Raw genomic sequence first — 19704 nt, forward strand, 5'->3', positions numbered from 1 at the left:
ACGCCATTTATTGTGAGCTGTGACCGAACGAGCCTCCAGTGAATACCCACTGTGAAACAAAAGTTATAAGGTGATAGGATGTGCCGTACTGGGGAATTCACGAGAAAGCCATTGTTCGCGGCCATCAATGGTACAGGAAGACTTTGATCGGGCCTCGGATGGAAACACCCGGGCTTTTGCGAGACCTGAAATTCTCCTGGAGAGGAAAGCGTTTCACTCTTTGAAACGGGCCAGACTAACAGATACAGCTCGCTCGTACCACAATAAACTTTGGCCAAGCTTCACGCTGCTCGCTGTTTGTTGTGTTTCCGAAAGAGGGTGGCTGTGAAGTTTCTTGGAGGAGGATGTGCGAGACCGTGAAGAACGCCGGAGGAACCTCTGAACCTCTTCGCCTATTGCTGCGACTTGAACAAACTGTGCGGTCGCAGTTGTGTTTGTGTCTGGGGCGCATGTCAGTTCGCCTGAGGGTTGGATGGCCTTTTATTGACGTGGTCAGCAAGATCAACATGACTGCCTGAGTTACTGGTTACAAGTGTTGTAATTTGATGATAAGACTCGGGCCTCAGGCGCAAAGTCCTGCTGGTAGTTAAGGCTATCAATCAGTCTGAATCCTCAACCCTTCATACTGGTCCATCAGTGCTTCACAGGTAAAGACTTTTGCTGTATGTTTTCTTATGCTTTCACAGAATTACTATTATATGTGTACTACTAAAAATGTCTTTTGTTAAAAACACTGTAAATTCTTGTATCTTTTGTTTTGGATAGTATTTGAAATTTTGCAGGTTTGTATGAATGCCACCAGTCTCCTTCAAGAGAATAAATTAGTTTCAAACGCCTGTCCTTGTATAATATTGTACTGCATTGCCATTGTATGATTAATGGACAAGATTGTGAAATCAGAAATGTATTTAAAGTTGTTTTTAGAAGAAGCTCAATAGAATTTGCTCCAAGATCTTGTATTCCAAAGTATGCTGTTTATTTGCAGGGATTTTGGTCTTGTGTTTTCTCCTTTTTTTGAATCTGGCAAAAGCTGAGCCCATAGAAGCAACATGAGCGTAGACTCCAAAAAACCACGTAAGGCATGTTGCTCCAAGCTCAAGGTTAGTGAAATTACTTTTATGACAAGATGTTGGACTTGCATTTTGGAGAGAAAAAACAAAACAGTTCACATGCAAACAGTTTCCAAATGAATTCATTTTGATGTGATGTAAGACCTTTTCATCTGTTTGTTGACTGAGATTAAGTGGAGCAGGGGTGATTTTTAGGATTGATACTGTGCTATGTTTATGACTAACACTGACATAACACAAGTTGCTCTGTTTATCATGGTATGTACTACCTACCTACTACGTAATGAATAATAATGATCTGATATAAATAAAACAGTAGAAGCACCAATTTCTAAGGGAAAAGTAAATATATACATGAAAAGTAATTGGCCAAAAATATATATAATATAGTATATTTACTACTTAAAATACAAATTATATGCAGAAACCTATAAAAAAAAACCAACTTGAGTTAAACCATAAAATCTAGATGTTCACCAAAATTTACATTTTTATATATATATATATATATATATATATATATATATATATATATATATATATATATATGAATATATTTTCCATCCTGTCACCATTCCAAAACTATTTTTGTTCAAGTCTGCTTCAAAAAAAAAAAAAAAGCAGAACTCGCCACTGGCAGTACTTTAATCCTCCTCCAGATGGGGCAAGACAAGCTTACGATTTGATACAGCAGGTTTTCGAAAAGGCATAGGTTTTAAAAATATGTGCGTCGAAAAAATATCCGGTTGAAATTATAAGACGAATTCACAGGGATTCATTTCTGTCTCTTAGTTCTTATTCAGTTAGCTAACATTAGATATTTTTTTATTTTTCAAATGAGCTGCATGTCTGATTTAGATCATGTACCAGAAGCTATTTTTTTGTTTTAATTAACAAAGATGATCCATTTATGACTTTTGCAACACCTGAATGATATTCCTACTCATGTTGATTAAAGATGGAGATTTAAAGTTACCTTGTGATGAGAACATTTCCAAAGCCAACGCACTCCAGAACTAATCCAAATTCCTAAAATATTTACCTTTTTTTTTTTTTTACATTGGTGCAAAGTTTAGCAGGTCCTTTGGACTTCTATCTGGACATTGACAGTTTATTTTATAACTGAGCAGCTACAATATTTGAGAGATTTTTGCACATATAACCCCCCTCTGTAGAAAGTTGCATCTGTCTAGCGCTTTATGAAAACAGCAATGTATCCATTTTTTACATTCTAAGAATAATACCGTCAACATAATGTATCTGGTTTTATGTGATCAAATGATGTTCCAAACAATCTTGAAAAAGACCCTGGACTAATCAAATCTGAATTGAGGTGTTTCTTAAAGTTGAGTCAAAGCTGTAATGTCAATGTATGCCAAATGTTTTGTTTTAATCTCATCCATAGCAAGGCTATGTGCGTGATAATGGTTCATTACATAAACATTGAGAAAAGATAAACTTTTACTCTAACGGGAGTCACTGTGAGATCTTTGACGTGACGTCATTGGGTCAAATCAACAAGCGAGGCCTGTAGAAGCCTAATTCTTAATGTGTGTGCTCCTGCAGCTGTTCCTGGTCTCCCTGGCCTTTATGTACTTTGCCAAAGCTTTTGCTGGCGCTTACATGAAGAGCTCCATCACCCAGATTGAGAGACGCTTCGACATCCCCAGCTCTCTGACTGGGGTCATAGATGGCAGCTTTGAAATGGGTACGTGAAGTAAAGATGTTCTGGATTCTGAAATACTAGAGCTACTCCTTTAATTAATGGTTTTCTGCATTTATTTTTCTCCACAGGAAACCTGCTGGTGATCGCCTTTGTGAGCTACTTTGGTGCAAAGCTCCATCGTCCCAGGCTGATTGGTATCGGCTGCTTGGTCATGGCCGCCGGATCGTTCATTGTTGCACTGCCGCACTTCCTGCAGGACCCGTTAGTAGAAATCTCATTTACTCTTCAGCCATCTTATATTTAGTTTTCCATTTGTTGGATTTTTGGCTGGTGAGGGAACTGTTCTGTATATTTAACAGCAGTAAGTAAACACATCCAAAGCACATTGAAAACAAAGGTAGTGGGTATACATACATTCACAAAGAGGCGCACTCTGTTAGGTCGTCACTAAAATGAGTGTTTTTATATTTAATGTTTGTACCCTGTGAGTGTGTGGAACTGAAGTCAAAGTCAATGGTCAAGCACAAGTTTGACCATTTTAAAAAAAGGTAAATATAAATATAGAGTATAAGAGTAATAGTAATAAATAAATTAATAAATTAAACAAGGAAACAAAATGGAAACTAATAACTAAAACAAGAAGATTGGAAACAAACTGGGAACCTAAATAATACTGATAATGCTAAATTAACATTGTTAAAAAAATATAAACAAATATCAATTCATGTCACTCTGTAAAATCAAATAAGCTGGGAATACTCCTATTTAAAAAAAGAATTGGTGCAATATCTTGCACTTTATTTACTTTATCAAGCCATTGTTTTGTTTTTATACTTATTGCCAATTTTGGCAGGATCAGTTCTCTATACATTTGTCGCTCTGAAGTAACAGAAAGAGGCCTGGGGTGAGAGCGTAGAACATTTTGTATTTCTTACGTAAGCATACATATTAAAACATGAATTGAGGGAAAAACGAGAATCTCTGACCTTAATCCTAATTTTATTTCTAGATATAAATATGAGACCAGTATGTCCCACAACACTGAAGCCAACAGCACTGAAAGCATCCTGCCATGTTTGTCCAAACACAACCTGACTGAGACACCCGACGTAGCAGCCATACAAGGTATCTTGCACTTTGGATGTCCACCTTCATCCATTACGTAATTGATCCTCAATCTGCTTAGTCAAATGACGTTTAAACTCAGTTTCCTTCCTGTCAGCTTGCGAAAAGGCAGTCGGCTCTTCCATGTGGATCTACGTTTTCCTGGGAAACATGCTGCGTGGAATTGGAGAGACTCCCTCTATGCCTTTGGGAATATCCTATCTAGATGACTTTTCTAGACAAGAGAACACGCCTTTCTATTTGGGTTTGTTTCATTTCTGATATTTGCAACATGCCGCCTTGTGCTGCCGTTTTAAACATGTTTAGTTCATGTTTTATCGAAGTTTAGTCAAGTCGTTGTCATGAGTTTAACGATATTCTTTGGGTAGAGCTAAAAACCAGTTTGTTTATCTTCACAAATAAAATCACAGTTTCCAAAATCTGTAGTCAGTGTCAAATAATTACGTCCACATTTGAGTAAACCATATAATCTAGTTTCTTTTGTTTGTCTAATTCAGATGGTTCTAGTGAAGGGCTTTTCTATGCCAGTCTACAGGGGCTCCAACACGCCTGACTCAAATGGCTTCATCACATTCTTAAAGAAATGACAGCGACTTTTGTGGCGTGTTGTCCACCAGCTGGATGTAAATTCTTTATTAGCTTACGACTAAACAGCAATTCAACAGTTGCTTCCTGTCTAACTGCAACGTGAGATTCTCAAACCGAGATGCAGAGAGTCAAGCTTAGCTCGATTAAGTTCTTATCTTTAACACTGAATTAGCTATACATCTAGCCATCCGGCCAAAAACTTTGACCAAAACAGCGCTTTGCGAGGGATACGCAAAAAACAAAACAGGCAAAAAAAAAGTTGACATTTAAAATCACATAAACCAAGCAGAAACCATGTCTGTAAATAAAATGAATAATAATCATACTTCTTTTTACACGTTTCTCACCCTCTTCTTCTCTTGTGGCAGCCTGTATCTACACAACAGGAATGCTAGGCCCAATGGTTGGGTTCATGCTGGGCTCCTACCTGGCCAAGACCTACGTGGACGTTGGATTTGTCGATTTAGGTATGAGATTTGTCTAAATAAAAAAAGGATTCGAAACAAATACACTTGAAATATATTTGCAAGTCGGCGCAACATGCCTACTGGAATTTCAATGATTCCAAGTAGCTTGAATCAACAAAGTTTATATTTCACAGTGTGCTGCGAGTGAAACCATAACTGATAAGAATAAGTCTGGGAAATATACTTTCTCTCTCTGAGCAGCACTTTAGCAAAAATAGTTTGAATGTTTATGGCGTGGCTGTTGGGTAAGAGTGAAACCCTGAGTCATGGAGCAAGAGTCGCAGGATAGTGGTGACACAGCAAGAACTACTGCCTCAACTGCCATGTTTTGAACAATTGTTGCTAAAGCAGCTATTCCCCTGTTAGCTGCTAAGACGTTAACTAGCAGTTAAATGTTACTCTAGCTGTACTCCATCTAGACCAAAAGTTGGATGTTGAAGGAATGATGTCAGTAACTACCTAAGTGTTGCAGGCGGAAGTTGCGAAACTAGTGGCATTAGCTAACTAAGTGACTAAGCTAATGGCTACAAACTACATTAGTAAAGTGTAATTCACACTATGTAGCAATATTTTCTGCTAATCGTGGTTGTACAGCACTGTGTGTGACTGATAAAAGATACCATAAGTGCATATAAAGAGTTTAATAATGTAGCAATTACCAGGTTTTATGCATGTGGCAACCAGTCTTAAGATTTGGGAAAATTTCAACATATGACCTGAGATTTCAGAGGCTATTTACACTTTTTTGCTTTGCAAATGAAGAATTTCCAACTTTGTAGAACAAAGGAAACACAGCGTAGCAGGAACATTCTGTATAACCCAACAATCTCTCTTTTGCCTGTGACCCCCCAGACAGCATCACCATCACCTACAAGGACTCCCGCTGGGTGGGAGCCTGGTGGTTGGGCTTCATAGTGAATGGCACAGTGATTCTGCTGTCGAGCATCCCCTTCTTCTTCCTGCCCAAGTCTTTACCAAAACAGGGGGAGGAGGAAGACGGCTGCAAAAAAAGTACGGAGCTAGCTTCTGGGCCAGAACAGGAGGGCTTCCTGCCAGATGAGACCCAAGATGGTGAAGACAAAGAGAAGACCGCCACATTTAAGGAAATGGTTAAAGGTAACTCAGCATTTGAATAGGCTGGCCAGGTAGAGGAAACATGAGATGAATCAGGGTGTACAGCTTCATACCAGATCATTGGCGACTCTCATTTGCCTTAATGGTTTGTTCTTTACCAGATTTTGTTCCTTCGCTGAAAAGACTCTTCAGGAACAGCATCTACACGATGATAATCCTCACCAACCTGGTTGCGGTCAATGCCTTTGTCGGCATGATCACCTTCAAACCAAAGTTCATGGAGCAGATCTACGGCCAGGCGGCATCCAGAGCTAATTTTCTCATAGGTACATCCATGATGCTCCCACTCAAAGTTTGCTCTAACCGAAACAATGATGTTGTGAAAGGAAGTGTGATTGTGTGTGATAAATCGGATGCAAGAATGTAGGCATTAAATGGCCCACTGTGAGATCTCCCTTTCTGCAAGCTGTATTCAGCATTTGATGGCTGCTTGTATGAGTGGCCGTCCAATATGGTCAGTGCTCTGAAAACAAATAGTCTGAAATGATTAAAGACGGGAAACGGTTTCAAATGGCTGTTTTCTTTCATATGTATTTTGCAGTGATGGTGCTTTGAGCTATGTTTTAAAACCTAACACCCTTCCGCCCATCCCTTATTCAGGCATCATGAACCTGCCCGCAGTCGCCCTGGGTTTCATCACTGGCGGTTTTGTCCTGAAGCGTTTTAAACTGGGTGTCGTTGGAGCGGCCAGAGTGTCCATCTCTGCATCTCTTGGGGCCTTTTGTATGCTTTCCCTTCAGGGTTTCTTTCACTGCGACAACGCAGAGGTGGCTGGTTTAACGGTGGCGTACCAAGGGTGAGCGGCTCGCACATGGACACATAACCCAGCTCCGTTTCAAAATCGAATGTTTTTGACTCAGTTACATTCTCTTTTCCAGTTATCCTCAAGTATCCTACCATCATTCGACGTTGTTGTCGCCGTGCAACATGGGCTGTTCCTGCTCCATGAAGCACTGGGATCCAGTCTGCGCCTATAACGGCGTGACGTATGCCTCTCCCTGCCTGGCTGGATGTCAGACCTCCACTGGGACAGGAAAAGCAATGGTGAGATTTTTTCCAATAGTAAACATGGAGTTCATGTCCACTGGATAAAGTGGACATTCCTGTCATTGTAGTATTAGTAACAGATATACAAATAAATAAATTGCTTGATAAAGTACTTAACATGGCAAATATTGCATCCAAAAAATAAAGAATAATAACTTTTCCAACTTTTGTGATTATGCAGGGTAACATAAAGTAATATTTATCATTTTCACCGTTATTAATTTAACGTCATCACCTTTGTTTGCTTCTCTATTTTATTTCCAATCTTGCTGTATTAATTGTTTTCTTTAGTTATCTATTCAGTATTGATGTAGTTGTTTTTTTAATCATAATTTGGTTTGTAATCTTTCTTTGCATTTTCCTGTTTTATGCTTTCCTTGTTTTTTTTAAAAGATTGTTTTGTTTTCTTTGTATTCTCACGGTCTCAGCACTGCCCCCTATCAGTGTGGCATGGTACTTCCTGTCTCACCAAATTCATTTATTTATATTAGACAGAATATGGAACGTTAGCATATGAAATCAAGAAAACTCTTAATTCAGATCATTGTCTTGTTTCTTAAAGGTGTTCCACAACTGTACGTGCATTGATACCTCCACGTCTCCTGCTGCAAACATGTCCGCCGTGCTGGGCCAGTGTCCCAGAAGGACTGAATGTGACGAGAAATTTAAAATTTACATGGCTTTGTCAGTGCTGGGAGCCTTTATTTCTGCCTGTGGAGGCACGCCGGGATATATTGTACTGCTGAGGTAAGGTAAAAACATTGCGCATATTGGAAGCTTTGCATTTTGTCTTTCCTAATTACATTTTGGCAGATGTAAAGCATGTTTTATTTTGTCTTCTTATGGCAACATGCATAATTGTCACATTTCATTCTTTGATGTTTGTCAGAAAAACTTCCAATTTCTCATTGTCTTTAGTGGTATACTCTGGTTAACTATAGCAATCAACTTTAATTTAGGTCCATCCAGCCAGATCTAAAGTCTTTGGCACTAGGCATGCAGACGCTGATCGTAAGAACTCTAGGTGAGCAACAAAACTCAACTACTTTTTCCATTTATTAAATTTTTGTCCGTTTTTCTCAACGTGCACGCCTATGTAACCTTGTTCTGCCAGGTGGGATCCCTCCCCCAATATATTTTGGAGCACTAATTGATCGGACGTGTTTGAAGTGGGGCACCAAGCAATGTGGAGGACGTGGAGCATGCAGACTTTATGATTCCAACGCATTTAGGTACAGGGAAATAAACCTACCTTAACTATCAATATGCTAAACAACATATAACTTTGTTTTTCCAACACGCTCTACTTTCAGGTTTACTTTCCTGGGATTGATTATTGGACTCTACATCCTGGCCAATATGCTGTGGGGAGTCCTCTACGTCAAAATAGCTAAGAGACAGAAGAAGCTGGTGCTGAGAGGTCAGGCCAAAAAGAATGGAGTGGAGGCTAACAGACTTAGCAATGGACATGCTAGCATCAGCATTGTTAAATACAAAGAAGACGCAAACATGGAGAGCACTATTTAACAATTTAACATGTTGCAAGAAGGCCAGGTTGTTGCAGAATGAAGATGAACCCTTGTGTTCAGTCCTGAACATGCTAATGGTACAGTGTTAGCGCTGTCTGGATGGTTAGCACCTTCCATTCTTGGCTCCCCCGTCCCCTTTTTTATGTGATTACTCTTTATAAAGACATATAGACATCAACTAAAGCAATTAAAAAGAATAAAAATATATGACGTTTTGTCTGAACGGTCAAGACAACGTGATTGAGTGATCTTCATAGAATCAGAGCGGGAATTCAATTCATCTTTTAAAGCCTTTAGTTTGGGTGCAGCATTGAAACATGGTTTGTTTTAGGTCAGTTTTTACAGTGAACTCCCAGTATACAAGGGTGTTGGGGACCACAGTTGTCTGCGAATAGCTTAAATCTGTGAATACCTAAGACCCCATCTAACTACATCTGGCTTTCTGTGGTTTTACAAACTTGGCTAACTTAGCTAGTTCCCTTGATGTGAAACTAGCTTCACATTTTAGCAAAAAGGTGTAATTGCAGTCAGTGTTGCAATAACTTGGTTTAAAGGACTGATTAGTATGTTCTTCAAAATGAAGAACAAATCCCAGGGGATATGTGAAATATCAAATATGGCACGACAAGCCTTAGGGTTTATTTTTGTAGTTGTAGTACTAAAGGTCTTAGCTTGTCACTGAAACACTATCTTCTGGAAATGTACATTTGTCATTACATTATAACTGTTAAAGGCTTTAATAGGTCGGTTTCTATATATTTTATGTTTTGTCATAAATTATCAGTTGTGCTCCCATTTTGCTACTTCTGATACCCATTTTAATGAGCTTTAAAAGCTTTGTAAGCATAGTATTACACTTTTTTTGTTACATAACCTTATTTTTTGTGTTCAGTTAAAATGTCATTAGCATAAGCATGAGTGTTGTTAAGTACGACTTAAACAGTAGACTACAAGCTCGTGGGTTTACTTTGAAGTTTGAATTGATTGTATTGTGTTTTAGCTGTTAAATGTAACATCCACTAACGTAGACTGCAAAACCAAGGTTAAAATTTTGAATGTAAATACCAGGCTATGCATCGTTTTCTTTTGTAATTTTGTTGATTGTGCAGCTGAATGCAAATGCACTGTCACTGCTGTATGAAATAAATGTTCTATTAATGTTTTAAAGAGAATTGGTGAGTCCAGTTTTTCATCAGGGGGGCTAGTTTTTGCTATATGGTTGGTAGAATTAGCAGGGGCTAACTGGTGCTTCCTTCCTCAAAAGATCATCAGCTGATGACAATGAGATGGAGATGTAAATATTCTTATCACTTATTGTTCTCCATGTGAAACAAGAACATTTGGTTCACCTTGTCCAACAAGTACCAATAGCTAACTGATTAACATCTCACACATATCAAAAATATACAATGAAAATAACAGTTGTGTCTTATCCTGTGAAAAACAAGAAATTAGTTTCTTCCTCCACTATTGCCATCAGATGGAATGCACCGCACCTGATCAAAAACAACCAATCAGAGCCGAGGGGCGGGTCTTAATGCGGTCAGTCAATCTTGTGTAAGTGCTGCACAACATGCTAATGGTGGAAAAACAGCTCACAGTTCCAGGAAAACTGTTTATCTGCTGTCAGCGTTGGCTATACTGACTAGCTTGAGCATTCGTGACAGGCTAGGCTAGGCTAGGCCAGTGCTAAGACCCTGCTCCAGGCTCTGATTGGTTGTTTCTAGTCAGAGCTGATTATTTGTCACAACATGGTAACAGTTTTAACAAATATGTAAATATATATATATACTATTATTATATATATATAATAATGGTTACACACTGCAGCTGTACTTTAGTGTGGCGGTAAGGTAAATCCCTTTTGTTTTCCAATTTGCCATTATTTCAACCCTGTTTACCTCCGAGCCATTCTTCAGCTAGCAGCTCTACTGTCCGGCCTTCCTCTCCGAAACACGCAAACACACAATAAAACCTTGGCCAACTCAGCGGCGTGCTGCTGCTGCTCTCTTGTTTGTTGTGCGTTCAAAAGGATGGCTGCTTGGGAGGCCTGTGATGTTTCACGGAGAAGGATGTGCACAACTGTGACTGTCTGCTTGTGTTTGTGCTTGGAGAACCTCTGAACCCTTCGCCTGACGCTCGGCCCGGGATTGGACGAGCCGCTCAGTCGCAGTTCTGTTTGAGTCTGGGGCTCGTGTCACCTTTACATGAGGCCTGGGTGGCCTTTTGTTGACATAATCAACAAGACCAACATGAGTGCCCGAGTTACTGATTACATGTGATTTTATAATTTGGAGATAAGACTTGGGCTTTAAGCACTGATTCCTGCCAGTTAGGACAAGCCACCAAGCTGGGATCCTTCAAACTGGGACGCCACCACTTCAGGTAAATACTCCCAACAGTTTTGTCTCTTTTCACCTCTATCTCTTCATTAGGATGTGCAGCTCAGTATAGAACCAGTTGCAGCGATAATCAGAAACATAAAAGTTTGAATAAGACAAATTGTTAGGATAATGTCAGTGGCGTCGGGGGGAAAGAAAAGTTAAAGCTATTAAGGTGTTTTTGTCCTAAAAAAAAAAAAAGAAAAGAAGCAGCTTCAACATTTTCTTTAATGCCTACAGAGTGAGGAAATAAAATAGTTTTATGTCTATTAAACAAAAATAATCAAATTAGTAAAAGCTCGCTTGCAGCTAACATGTTGTACTTCTAACTTTGCAGGGCTATTGGGATCGTTTTGTTCCTCCTTTTCTCTGCCCAGTTGAACAAGAAGCAGCATCATGAGCGTGGAGTCCAAAAAAACACGCCAGGCCTGTTGCTCCAAGCTCAAGGTCAGTGGAGTCCTACCTTTTGCCTGTATTACCACATGTTGGACTTTAAAGTAGCAAAAAGGTCAAGCCTTCGCCAAATCCAAGGCCTATGAAAGAATACTTTACCTGCTATTTAATAATGCATCACATCTATTCCAGTGTAATCAATAAAATGCATATTAATGATTATTTCTGTAAGAAACAAAGAACTGATTTTTAAGATTTATACTGCACTCTCCTGGTGATTTTCATTTGTACCAAACAAGAGTAATTAGTAGCGGTACTAATCAAAATGCTATCAGAGTAACGACTTTGTGTGTACACAATATATTGCATTGTTAGTAATAGCACAAAATAATGTTGGACCTTATTTTCCAAAGGGAAAGGATTTGATTTCCTTTTGGAAAACCAATTCGCTTTGGTTGCCGGTAAAAGCTTACCCAACTTTTACTGGCATGTTAAAAGTTGGATAAGCTTCCCAAATGAGTTTTTTTCTGTAAATCTTCATAAATTATTCTTGGTGCCAGAACTAAAGCAAATTGGGGCCATGGTCTGAGCTAATAATAAAAAATTAAAAAAAACAACGAGATAGTTTTGTAAACAAGTCATAAATCGTCTCCTGCTATTACATCATCAAATTGCCTTAGGCTAAATCTGCACGTTTGGTTTGGGGTTAAGTCAAAACCAAGCAGGATTTTTTTCTGTATATTACAGAGTGGTCTGATATGAACACTGCTGGTGTTACAAACTTGGTGCTTTCAAGTAAAATACACTCATCACCTTCAGTCACATAAAGAAAAAGCTTTGTACACCAAAAGCATTTTTTTTATTGGTACTGAAAAGAGTTGCTGGGGTTCTTTGAAGATGTGTCAGACTTATTGAGATTTGTTCTCATATATTCAATCAATCGATCAAAGATAATTGTTCAGCACATTTCAGCCACAAGGCAGTTAAAGATGGTTTACATCATACAAGTGACGTAGTTGCACATCTAAATGTTGATTGATGTTTCATCTATGATGTTTCGAATGCAACTCTAACCAGGTGGGTTTTTAGTCTGGAGTTAAAGGCACTCGGTGCATTTTGGATTTTAGACCCATGAACTAATTGTTGCGCATCGTCTGAGATTGTCCAGTGTGTTTAAAGGCAACTTAGCTTAACAACTTTTTTATATTATTTTGCAGCTGTTCCTTGTCTCTTTGGCATTTGTGTACTTTGCCAAAGCTTTTGGTGGCTCCTACATGAAGAGCTCCATCACCCAGATTGAGAGACGCTTCGACATCCCCAGCTCTCTGATTGGGGTCATAGATGGCAGCTTTGAAATGGGTACGTGAAGTAAAGATGTTCTGGATTCTGAAATACTGGAGCTACTATTTTAATTAATGGTTTTCTGCATTTATTTTTCTCCACAGGAAATCTGCTGGTGATCGCCTTTGTGAGCTACTTTGGTGCAAAGCTCCATCGTCCCAGGCTGATTGGTATCGGCTGCTTGGTCATGGCCGCCGGATCGTTCATTGTTGCACTGCCGCACTTCCTGCAGGGCCCGTTAGTATAAAACCTATTTACTCTGCTTACATCTTTTCCAAAAAGAAAAATCTATATGTTTCACAACTAGCTTGTCAAGGAACTGTATTATATTTTACCCAGTTATAAAGCACTTCTATAAGTAAAATCAGTGATATAAGTCATTTTCAGACACGTTGCACTGTGATGTCACATGGGGAAAAAAAATAAAATGCTCGCCGATGATGACTACCATTGGTTTTAGCTGACAAGTCACATCAATATGGCATGCTAAATATTAATATATATGAAAGAAAAGGGCTCACTGCTTTGCTGCTAACTGTCAATGCTACACAACAAGGTAACAAGGTCAGGAATACATATTAGTTAAAAAAAATACCAAAGCAGAGGAAAGTAGGTCAGTTATGCCAGTTTGACTTTGACAACCGTAACATTTAGATGTGCTGTGAAATTCAGTGTGTTTCGGTTTATTTAAATAAAAGAAAAAGAAGTGACACCAACTCTCTGACAACTCATCAGTAGAGCAGGTGTTTAAATTAGCTAATCAATTTATATATCACAACAAAAAAGAAAAGGAGTATTCATATGTTTTCCAATCTTGTACAGATTACATTATTCTTATTTTTCCTAGGTATAAATATGAGACCAGCATGTCACACAACACTCAGGTCAACAGCACAGAAAACATCCTGCCATGTTTGTCCAACCACAGCCTGAGTGAGAAGGATGAAGTCCCAGATGTAGAAGCCATGAAAGGTAGCTGGTATTTCGTTTCGAAATTCACCTCCATGCACTTTAGCGTTGGTCCTAAATCTGCCAGAAAGAGTTTAATTGCTGGTCATCGTCTCCCCAGCTTGTGAAAAGGCAGTCGGCTCTTCCATGTGGATCTACGTTTTCCTGGGAAACGTGCTGCGTGGAATTGGAGAGACGCCGATCATGCCTTTGGGAATATCCTATCTGGATGACTTTTCCAAACACGAGAACACTCCTTTCTATTTGGGTTTGTTGTTGTTGTTATTAGTTACAGCATGCTTTGGCTTAGTACTGTGCATAGGATCAGTATACGTTTTAGTTTTTCCTTACACCATACATCTTCATAGCTAACTCTCAGCTTCTTATCAGCCCACCTTTATTTTTGATCAATTTATGTAAGACTTTCTATTTGGATGTCATCTGTGCGTAAGCATAGAAGTGAAATATCCCGCAAGATCCATAACACCCTCATCCCTTTTCTCTTCTTCTGTGCTAGCCTGCATTCATACAACGGGAATATTAGGTCCTATGTTTGGGTTCATGCTGGGGTCCTTCCTTGCCAAGACCTACGTGGACATTGGATTTGTCGATTTAGGTATGAGACATCTCATTCTGAGAATAAAGGATAAACCGGCTTGCCGTCAGCTAAAACATTCCTTTGTAATTTGTAATTATATAGGATATAGGATCCACCTATGTAATCCAGACTATAGCTGCATGTTTACTGGTATATCATGTTTCAGTGGAGAATAACTAATTCATATCCTGTTAATACAATGTTTTAAATGGCAACCATATTGGATATCAAGACTAGAGTTTTAAAGAAACCTCTAAAGAAAACCAAGGAAGAATTTACGTCGATGGGATTGCTCCACTTATTGAGATTTTGTCTGGGAATTCCGAAATTCATCAGACAAAAAGAAACAACATAAAAACAAACGTCCGAACCCAACAATCATCCATCTTCCTTTTCCCCAGACAGCATCACCATCAACTACAAGGACTCCCGCTGGGTGGGAGCCTGGTGGCTGGGCTTCATCTTGACTGGTGTAGTGATTCTGCTGTCGAGCATCCCCTTCTTCTTCCTGCCCAAGTCTTTGCCGAAACAGGGGGAAGAGGAAGACGGTGGCAACAAAAGCACGGAGCTAGCTTCTGGGCCAGAACAGGAGAGTTTCCTACCAGATGAAAACGAAGACGGTGAAGACAAAGAGAAGGCCGTCACGTTTAAGGAAATGGCTAAAGGTAGTTTTGGTTGTATGCCCCAAAAACACTAAGAGCTGAGAGTAATCTCATTTAGTGCTTTGTTCTTTGCCAGATTTTGTTCCTTCACTGAAGAGACTCTTCAGGAACAGCATCTACTCCATGATGATTCTCACCCACCTGGTTGCGGTCAATGGTTTCATTGGCTTGATCACCTTCAAACCTAAATTCATGGAGCAGATCTACGGCCAGGCGGCATCCAAGGCCATTTTTCTCATAGGTACACCGCTCACCCCGCCCCCACTCACTCTTCACTTTCCTGCATTTGGAACAATGATGTTGTGAAAGGGAAGTGTGATTGTGTGTGATAACATCAACTCAAGAATGTAAGCACTTAATGACCCACTGTGAGATCTCCCTTTGAGCAAGTGTTTAGAAAATCTGGACGCTATATTTAGCATTTGATGACTGGGTGGTTATTCAACATTGTCAACCCTTTGTTTTCCATCTTGAAAATGTAAGGAATTATCCTTTCTGTCCTATAAACCGTCTCTACATTTCACCACTAAGGCATCATGAACCTGCCCGCGGTCGCTCTGGGCATCATCACTGGTGGTTTTGTGCTGAAACGTTTCAACCTGGGTGTCATTGGAGCGGCCAGAGTGTCCATCACTGCATCTCTTGGAGCCTTTTCTTTGCTCACCCTGCAGGGCTTCTTCCACTGTGACAATGCAGAGGTGGCTGGTTTGACTGTTGCATATCAAGGGTGAGTTGGGGTTTTTGTTTTGTTTTTTTGATGAAATCTCTTGACTTCATTGGCAATGAATAATGTTCCGACAAACAGCACATGTCTGCTTTGGTCCAGTTATCAACAAGTATCCTACAATTATTCCACACTTTTGTCGCCGTGCAACATGGGCTGTTCCTGCTCCATGAAGCACTGGGATCCAGTCTGCGCCTATAACGGCATGACGTACGCCTCTCCCTGCCTGGCTGGCTGCCAGACCGCCACTGGGACAGGAAAAGCAATGGTGAGATTTTTTTCCACCAACACAGAATCCATCCACATGGACAAGACAGAGTTACAGATTTCACTCTGAAGATTGAAAGTAGTAGATCTCCAAAATCCGTATCAGCTGTATTCAGCCGAAGGCACAAGTTGTTCTACATTAGATCCTGGTGTTTTTGTTCTTCAGGTGTTTCATAACTGTACCTGTGTTGGGGACTTCATGACCCCTGCTGCGAACATGTCGGCTGTGCTGGGCCAGTGTTCGAGGAAGAGCGATTGTGATTATAAATTTAAAATCTACATGGCTTTGACGGTGGCGGGAGCTTTCATTTCTGCTTGTGGGGCCACACCGGGATATATTGTGTTACTCAGGTAAGACTCAATCAATCCCTCGAGGGCCAGAGTCCTGCAAGTTTTAGATGCGTCCCTTGACCTACACACTTGAATTAACCAGTGAAACTGCCTCACTGGCATGCAGTCAAGCTTTACAAAGCTCAGCTAGTGAGCTAATATTGGAGCCAGGTGTGCTAAAGCAGAAAGACATCTAAACGTTGCTGGACTTAGGCAGTTGGACATAATGTTAATGCCAAATCAGTGCATTAAGCATTAAAATGATAACATTAGTGACAGCAATAAAACTTAAGTTAGGGCAATTACAAAATAAATGTAAATAGGTTTGTCTAACTTTGGCAATGTTTAATTCTTTTATCCTTACTTGCCCACAAGAAACAAACCTCCGTTTCTTAAATTTCACGCTTTTATTCTCTGACTTAATGTTCCGTTGTGCTTCTCTGAATTAGATCCATCCAGCCAGATCTGAAGTCTTTGGCCTTGGGTATGCAGACGCTGATTGTGAGAACTCTGGGTGAGTACTGCACCTGCAACAAGCACCAGTTCTTAGTAACGACATTGGTGACATTTGACGTGACCTCCCAGGTGGGATCCCTCCCCCGATATATTTCGGAGCACTGATCGATCGAACTTGTTTGAAATGGGGCACGAAGCAATGTGGAGGACGCGGAGCATGTAGACTTTATGATTCCAACGCGTTTAGGTGAGAACAGATGTTGGCCTTGCCAGCCACGTCACAAATCGCGGCAAATTAAAATCCGGCACATGTGTAATCAATGTTTTTACAACACGCTTTACTTTCAGAATGACTTTCGTAGGCTTGGTAACGGGACTGTACTTCCTTGCCAATGTGTTGTGGGGAATTCTCTACGTTAAAATCATCAAGAGACAGAAGAAGCTAGCTCTGAGGAACCAGGCCAAAGACAACGCACTGGAGGGTAACACACAGAACAATGGACGTGCAAACATCAGCATTTCTACGAACAAAGAAGAGGAAAACAAGGAGAGTTCGATTTAACATATTACAAGAAGGCCGCATCACTGTGCAAAGAAGATGGACCCTTGTGTGCTGTGGTCATTCCCAAACTGGATCAAATGTGGTAAGGTACAGTTTTATCACTGTTTGGCTTTCTAGCAGCTCACCTCTTTCTTCTTTCTCTCTTTTTCTAGAAATAAAAGTCCCAACTAGAGCAATTACCTCACATTAAAAAATATGTGATCTTTGTCCAAACAGTCAAAGCAGCTTGATCTGAAACTCAAGTCACTTTTCAGTTTTAAACATTAAATAGATGTACGTATATAAAATATTAAAAAGATTCTAAAAATTACAGTTTTACACACCGTTGAAGCTGAAAGACTCTTGATTCTTTCATGAGTCATTTTAATGTGTCTGGGTTTTTTTTTTTTAGCACTGGAGGCTATCAGTCCTCCTTTACCTCACTTCCTGAAACCATTTTTACAAGCTTATACCCACTGATAACCATTGTTTTATTTTAAAGTCAAATAAAATCCTGAAATGTGTCCCAACAATGCATTGTGTGTCAACGTAATTGTTATGTAATACATTACAGTTTTTCTTTTTGTTAAATAATTTCACAAAAAATTATAAATATAAATGTCGTAAAGTGAGCCACTGTTTGAATTGTGAACCGCAAGCCATTGGACTGAGCACTAAGCTTGTTTTTGTAATTTACTTTCTTATACTTTGTTGCAACTGTAACATCCAGTCATACGGCACTGACATAATAATCACTGTTAATAATTTGGATTTACAAAGAAAGTTAGATACTTTTTTATTTTAATATGTCGTATATATTGCTTAAGGTTCTCTTCTTCCACTCTCTTTGAACAGATGAATATACATTAAAGACAATAAGTTTATTAGTTGGTCTTAATTTATTATAATTAAGATACTGATTTCTAAGACTTTTTTCTACTATATAAATGAGCAATTTTTAAAATATCTCCTGTCTTGTGAAAAATATAGAAGCTCACATTCACTTTCAGCCCTGAATGACAATGAATAAAACATTTTTTAAATTTAGTCTTAATCAGCTTTCAGTATGCCTGCCACATGCTGAAATAAACAGCATGTGACTGAAAGTCAGCATAAAGTTTTCCTGTTTTCAGGTCAGTTGAGATTATGAATATTATTTGTATTTGCTAAATGCCATAAAGTTGACAATGATTTTATACACGAGCTGTGACCTCAACCAAGATGTACCGTTATAACCAACTGCAGTAGCACCATCTAACCCATGGAGGGTTAGATGGGCAGCACTTGCACGGTTTTACGCTAAAATATTGCAGTTAAACAAATTCACACAAGAATGTTGATTTGGGGTTTAGGTAGTCTTTAACCATACATTTCGATTTTTTTTATTTTTTATGTACATATATATATATATATTTAAAAAAAAACATTTTCTTGTTACTTATTGTTCAATTCTGAGTACAGTCTTAAGTTTATTCCAAAAATACTTTAAAAAAAAATCAACTTTACCAGTTGTCCTAAAATATTCAATGCTTTTATGCTAGGTGGATTATTGGTGGAAAATCTAAAAACAAATCCAGAATTATTCATACCCCAGATGTGTTTAAGCTATCAGAAAAAAGGTTATCTTCAGTCTGAATCAAAATTCTTGGTTGAATGAAAATAATTTTACATCTAAATCTGTCAGGGGTATATGAACAACTCAAATGCACCTTATGAGAAATTTCTTTTAAATGGTTTGAGTTTTAGTGGGCAGTTTTGCATCGGGCTTTAACAATTAGGTTGGTCTGCTTGACCACTTAGGTCAAGCAGACTAACTACTTAGGTCAAGCAGACCTAATTTCTTTTTCTTCTAAAAAAAGAAAAAATGTCAACAGTGTTGCAACCCAACCGGCCTCTGGGTCCTGGAATTTCCTCTCACCCCTCACACAGATGTTTTCCGGGCGTTTTGCCCTGATTTTCAAGCTTTTACCAAACGGGCAAAGACTGTTTCCAGGTATTGCATCATTTTCCGAGTAAAGTTGTTAACAGTAGCTCCAGTCCTCTTTTCTGTTCTTGCTCTACTCACAATAAACAACCTTGACCGTCTCTATGTTTATTTGTTCTTTCCAAATAGCCCTCCTCTTGCTTTCATTGGACCAGAAGCAGAGTTTGAACTTGAGCATGTTCCCTCTGTGACACTCGGAAACTAAGATTTCAGGATGAGCAACGATTGGATGTTCTGTACTGAAACGCATCAAAAGTGCAGAAATATTAAGGCTTAATGCGTTTATTTTTCACCTAAATTAAAATTTTACCAGCAGGTGGTGCTCTACACACGCAGAAAAACGTTCTACTGTGGTTTTAAGTAAGTCTGTCCAAGCTGAAAACAGTACCTTGCAAAAGTATTAATCCCACTTGAAACTTCTCACAGTTTATCATGTTATAAAACACAAAATTT

At 39.1% G+C, this 19704-nt stretch overlaps 2 protein-coding genes across 3 annotated transcripts; both read left to right on the plus strand.

Annotated features, from left to right (window-relative positions):
- Positions 1–241: 241 nt before the first annotated feature.
- On the plus strand, positions 242–9789 carry LOC114146369 (solute carrier organic anion transporter family member 1C1-like). 2 transcript variants are annotated; one of them, XM_028020332.1, is made up of 15 exons: positions 242–647; positions 986–1100; positions 2637–2778; positions 2865–2997; positions 3746–3861; positions 3959–4105; positions 4818–4916; positions 5769–6032; positions 6152–6316; positions 6651–6846; positions 6929–7094; positions 7660–7844; positions 8057–8121; positions 8212–8329; positions 8411–8624. In XM_028020332.1, exons 2-15 carry the CDS (start codon positions 1050–1052, stop codon positions 8622–8624), a joined length of 2061 nt encoding a protein of 686 aa, XP_027876133.1. In that variant the 5' UTR covers positions 242–647; positions 986–1049. The 2 variants fall into 2 exon arrangements, with proteins under 2 accessions (XP_027876133.1, XP_027876134.1); XM_028020333.1 differs by lacking the exon at positions 242–647 and having other exon boundaries at positions 1050–1100; positions 8411–9789.
- Positions 9790–10821: 1032 nt separating this feature from the next.
- On the plus strand, positions 10822–19352 carry slco1d1 (solute carrier organic anion transporter family, member 1D1). The gene is made up of 15 exons (XM_028020331.1): positions 10822–11011; positions 11345–11454; positions 12618–12759; positions 12846–12978; positions 13589–13713; positions 13811–13957; positions 14207–14305; positions 14689–14952; positions 15026–15190; positions 15481–15676; positions 15776–15941; positions 16107–16291; positions 16720–16784; positions 16856–16973; positions 17075–19352. The coding sequence occupies exons 2-15, from the start codon at positions 11404–11406 to the stop codon at positions 17286–17288; spliced, it is 2070 nt and encodes a 689-aa protein (XP_027876132.1). The 5' UTR covers positions 10822–11011; positions 11345–11403; the 3' UTR covers positions 17289–19352.
- Positions 19353–19704: the final 352 nt, after the last annotated feature.

This window comes from Xiphophorus couchianus, chromosome 6 (assembly GCF_001444195.1).
Source record: "Xiphophorus couchianus chromosome 6, X_couchianus-1.0, whole genome shotgun sequence".
In the NCBI taxonomy this organism is placed as follows: Eukaryota; Metazoa; Chordata; class Actinopteri; order Cyprinodontiformes; family Poeciliidae; genus Xiphophorus; species Xiphophorus couchianus.